Here is a 5,378-nt window from a genome sequence, read left to right as displayed (position 1 = left end):
TCTCTGTATATACTTGGTGTTACGGAGAAGTTGGGATGCTCAAGAACCACAATGTGATGCTGCTCCGCAAATTTGGAGGAGGGTTGTGACTATGTGATATAAAAAGTTCGACCCAGAAAAGGAGCTGGGTCGGGTCGGGTCGGGTCGTAGCATCTCCAGGTGCAGTTACTGCCTCGTGTGATATGTTCAATTAACACCTTGAAAATGTGACTCTAATCTATTGAAAGAACGGGTAAGGGCCTCTCTTCCACCCACTGAATTACCGACCCAAAAAAAAAAAAACGATGGACCCCGTCTTTCTCTCTCTTATATAAAGGTCGAATTCTTCTCTCTCCTCTCTCCACAAAATCTCCTCAGTTTTATATTTTCTTCCCTTCCTCTTCTCACTCCCCAATTTCTCCTGAGTTTCTTATTTTCTTCCCTTTCCAACTCTTCCCCATTGTTTGCATTCCATGCAAGATAGACTCGCGGTAAGTTCCTGCTTCCTACCATTGCTTTATTACTCTCTCTCTCTCTCTAAAACATTGGTTGTATTACTCTCTCTCTCTAAAACATTGGTTGTATTACTCTCTCTCTTAACCAGGTGGGAAAATATCTTTGCTGTATTGTCGTACTCTGGGCTCCCTTAAAATGGTGGTCTCCTCCAAGTTGCCTGATTCCCCTGCATCTGCTAAATTTGGCCGCATTAGTTTTATACAAATTTCTCCGATAAATTATTAATACATAAAAACCCATTTCTTGAAAACTTTGGATATCCTGAGAGTTTGTTCAGTCCTAAACATCTCTAGATTTAGTGGGTTTTCTCCAATTTGCAGTTCTCTGCCTTTAGATTTAGTGGTTTCTCCATTGGCTGTAACCTCCTAGATCTGCTACATTTAGCCCTAGTTTCAGTGTTATTCTTCCATGAAACCAATCTCACGAAACCAGGAGATATCGTCACAGTCTCGTCTAACCTTGCCTTCCTCTAAATGTATCTACTTCCTTCAAACCTGCAACATTCGTGCCCACCTTCTGAGTTTTGCCCGTGTTTCAGATCCATTTCTCTGTTAAACCATCAATCGTTGAGAACCCATCTCCCAAAAACGATCAATCCTCTTCGAATTCTCTTCTAATTCAATTCTGGTTCAGATTTAGTGAGGCTCTTTCAGAACCCAACAATGGCTACCTCTAAATTTGAGGGATCAAAGCAATACTATGCGACAAGTAGCTTGGTTGTAGGTTATGCTCTATGTTCGAGCTTACTTGCTGTCATTAACAAGTATGCCATTACTGAATTCAATTTCCCTGGTCTATTAACTGCATTGCAATACCTCACCTCTGCTTTGGGTGTATGGGTTTTGGGGAAATTAGGGTTTCTTCACCATGATCCCTTCTCGTTTGAAACTGCGAAGAAGTTCTTTCCTGCTGCTACTGTGTTTTACCTTGCAATTTTCACAAACACCAACCTTCTACGACATGCTAATGTCGATACCTTCATTGTGTTTAGGTCTCTCACTCCCCTTCTTGTTGCCATTGCTGATACCACCTTTAGGAGGCAGCCATGTCCGTCAAAGCTCACTTTCACTTCTCTTGTTATTATCTTGGCTGGTGCAATTGGGTATGTAGCCACTGATTCAGCTTTCACATTGACTGCTTATTCTTGGGCATTTGCTTATTTGATAACCATCACTACTGAGATGGTCTATATCAAGCACATTGTTACCAATTTAGGTTTGAACACTTGGGGCTTTGTCTTTTACAATAATCTCTTATCTTTAGTTATGGCTCCCTTCTTTTGGTTTATCACTGGGGAGTATATTGAAGTTTTTACAGCGGCTCAAGGATCTAATTCTGGCTCTTGGGTTGAGTCAGGGGCCTTTTTCGCAGTTGGGTTGTCTTGTGTTTTTGGTTTAGCTATAAGTTTCTTTGGATTTGCAGCGAGGACGGCTATTTCAGCGACTGCGTTTACGGTCACCGGTGTCGTGAATAAGTTTCTCACGGTTGCCATTAATGTGTCGATTTGGGATAGGCATGCTAATCTATTTGGTCTTGTTAGCTTGCTTTTTACCATTTTGGGGGGAGTTTTATATCAGCAGTCAGTGACTAAGGGCCCCCCATCTCAGCATGAGTCAATGGGGATGAAGCAATCAGTTGGTATGGATGGTGATTCTTCGAGCACAGATCAAGGAAAGGGATTATTGGGTAAACTTTCTAATGTGTGACTAATGGGGTGAGGGTGATCTGCTTGACGAGGAAAGAATTTTAGGCTATTTTAGGGAGTCAATGATCAAGTCTTGTGTGGCGTAATGGATATTTTGCTTCTAGGACTAGTTTGCACTGCTGCATAAGGGGTGTGTTTTTGTATCACTAATGCCCTCTCCCTTGATCATTGACATTGTCGAGAGAACAATTGTCATAGATAATCTAGTATTTTGGTTGGCTTATTTGTTCTTTGAATTATTCTTTTGCCGTTTAAAGTTTTAAACAATATATTGATACTTGTCCTAATGATATTGGGGTTCCTCTGCATTTGTCTTGTGGATGCTGCTGGGAATGTCGATATGTTCCAAGTGAATAGCTTATATCTTTTGATGTGGACAAAGTGAGACTAAATATAATGTGTCCACGATTGATAACATGCAGGCTTGGATTTTACTGTAGTCTTGGAATAGAACTTGATGCATATGTAAGTATGAGCCAAAAGTTGAAAACGTACAACCTGAGCTTTTTTTAATGCATAGTTCAGAAATTCCTATTTACTTGGAAGTGTTGGTTCACTTGTTGATGAGTCTGAACTTCGTTAGTCTTTTCCATACCTATCGTTGTCATCTGGTTGACATTTCTTAGTTTCTGATGTGCAATGCTTCAAGGGGTTGTTTTAAATGAAGTTTTATTTTCTGTCTAAACCCTTATCAACTTCTCTAGAGTCACAAAAATACTGAAGCTCTGGATTTTTCAATTAAAAATCTTTCCTGAGTCATTGCTTGAATGAGTCATTGTATGCAACTTTCTTACATCCCTTATTCTTTGATCATTTGGAAATAAGGTAGTAGAATAAGGTATGGGTTTTCGTTGCAATGCAACAAATGGGCTTGTAGTATCAAGCTATGGATTATTCTCAGCTTTTGAGACTTTTTTTTCATCTTCTTTCATCCCTGATGTTTTAAGTTTCGAACAGGGATGCTAGGCATGGCTAGGTACAACATGGTAGAATCTTACACTTACAAGCCATCTCTAGAATGCTGCAGTTGTTCATATATTAGTTTTTTAACCTTCTGGAACAATTCTAGGCTGAATCGTCATTTGTCGTCTTAGGATTAATTCTAGGTCCTCATTTCAATTAGTTACAATTGGGTTTGTCAATTTACTTGACAGGTGCACATGTTTCTTATAGTTTTAAATACTTGACGGAAACTTGTGTTCTTAAATACTTGATGGGAGCTTGTGTTTCTTTGCACTTCAAATTAGCTTTATTCATACCCTTTGAAACTAAGGGTTACATTCTCCGCAGAGAGCAAAGTGTTCCACAAAATTGACCTTTTGGTCACCCTATAAATGGTAATGGATAAGGCTCAAGATACAATTTCTTCCACAAAAACATACCCTGAGTGTGGAGATGAAAGACGATAGGAAGCCTCAGCATTGACTGCTGTGCTATAGAAGTAGGGGACCAAGTTTCAGGCAGTGGTTCTCATGCATGATTTGGGATGGAAGCACTGGTGATGTCTTGCAGTGTTGGAATTGTGAGCAAAAATTCTATTCATTTTACATCACCATTTGGGAATTGAGTGAAATGATTCAAAGTGTGCCAGGATTATACAGAGGTGCATATTCTGCATGCAGTCAGAAAAAATGTTGAGCTCGTACTATTAACCATGTCTCCGTTGCCAATGACTGCATACACTCCTAAGATATCACTGAAGTCGATGCTGTTTGCAGTCGAATCGTGAGAGGAAATGATGCATTGAATCGTTGGTAATGTCAATGTTCAGTCTCGATTTTAAACCTCAAGCATGAGCTGTGCCATACCCTCCCATGAAGTGCTAAAAGACTCACTAGATCGACTCAAGAGTCATCGGAATTGACCTGGTTCAAAACCCACGAAATTCATGAAGAAACCTCAGAATCTCCCCTGCTTTTCTCTACTTTCAGTTAGTAAATCACCAGTCTGACGGGTGACTGCTTTCACGCCAATGGATTTCTAATTAGATGTGAATTATCCATCATTCAAGAGTCACCCCTTTTCTCTCTACTCAACAGGAGTATTTTTACGTGGACTTGACACAAGGATATAATGTTCAAAGACACAACATGGATCGTGTCCGATGTCTTTATTAAACAGTGTCTATAATAAGGCACTTTCGTACACTTATTTTTTTTGTGTGAATAGACTTGAGGCATAGGTGGTGGGTGTAACAAAAATAATGTCTTGAGTTGTATTTTTATTATGAATGAGGGGATCCTTTTTCCACTTATTTTTCCCTTAAAATAAAAATTTATTTTAAATAAAATTATACTTCTCTACTTATAAATATAAATATTATTTCATTTCTTCACTCACAAGAGCATTGCTCCTGTACCACCAAGTTCGAAGCCAAGGTGTCATGACACTAGTCCAAAAAGTGAAGTATTAAACATTTTATCAGTTGCTGCATATGGCAGTGTTAAAATGTGTTGCAGACCAAGAGTGAATTATAGGGTTAACATTGGGAATTGCAATTGCAATGGTATTTTGGTTATTTTATTTTATTTGAATTATTATTTTTTAAGAGGCGCATCTCTTTCAAAAGCGTGCAAGCTCTAATTTTCAGGTTAATTTGATTATAAGAGAAATAACTAACCTATACTAATGTCATCGTTAGGTGGCAAGGTATTAAGCAAAGGAAAATTTTAAAATTTTAAAATTGATTTATTTTTTCGTATTCATGATCTCCGTGTTAGAGATCAATGCCCTTAAAAATTAAGTCAAAAAAATCCATCTCAAGAATAGATTTTTAAGAGGTGACTAATTTATTTATGGATTAATAGAAACGGTGTCCTTGAGCAAAAAGCTCATGAACATGCACTAAATTGCGGGCAAGCACGAGTGCTGTCCTCCCTGATGGCCATCGGTCGTGTAGGGACTTATTTTCATGTTAAATATCGTTCTTCTATGAAATATCTTATAAATATATTTCATTATAATTTATAATATAGATATTAATATTAGGGATGAGCATGCATGAATGTGATACATCAATGTCACCAATCTTCAACCATTCTATTCCCTCTTCCAAAAAAATCCTAAAGAGAAAAAAAATTCAAATTGAAGAGAGGATATAAGATAAAGATGCTGAGGAGACTAGAGGGTATTTTGAATAGAGGATAGAGCAAATATGCTCATTTGAATAGAGAACTGA

The 5,378-nt window shown here is 38.2% G+C and overlaps 1 protein-coding gene across 1 annotated transcript; it reads left to right on the top strand.

Moving 5' to 3' along the window:
* The first annotated feature begins 335 nt into the window (after positions 1–335).
* Positions 336–2,508, top strand: LOC18431912 (GDP-fucose transporter 1). The gene is made up of 2 exons (XM_006842024.4): positions 336–470; positions 584–2,508. Exon 2 carries the CDS (start codon positions 1,158–1,160, stop codon positions 2,199–2,201), a length of 1,044 nt encoding a protein of 347 aa, XP_006842087.2. The 5' UTR covers positions 336–470; positions 584–1,157; the 3' UTR covers positions 2,202–2,508.
* The last annotated feature ends 2,870 nt before the right edge of the window (positions 2,509–5,378 follow it).

Source organism: Amborella trichopoda, chromosome 5, assembly GCF_054954075.1.
Source record: "Amborella trichopoda isolate Santa Cruz 75 chromosome 5, AtrichopodaSantaCruz75HAP2 v2.0, whole genome shotgun sequence".
Lineage (NCBI taxonomy): Eukaryota > Viridiplantae > Streptophyta > Magnoliopsida > Amborellales > Amborellaceae > Amborella > Amborella trichopoda.
This window is presented reverse-complemented; position numbering and strand designations above follow the sequence as displayed.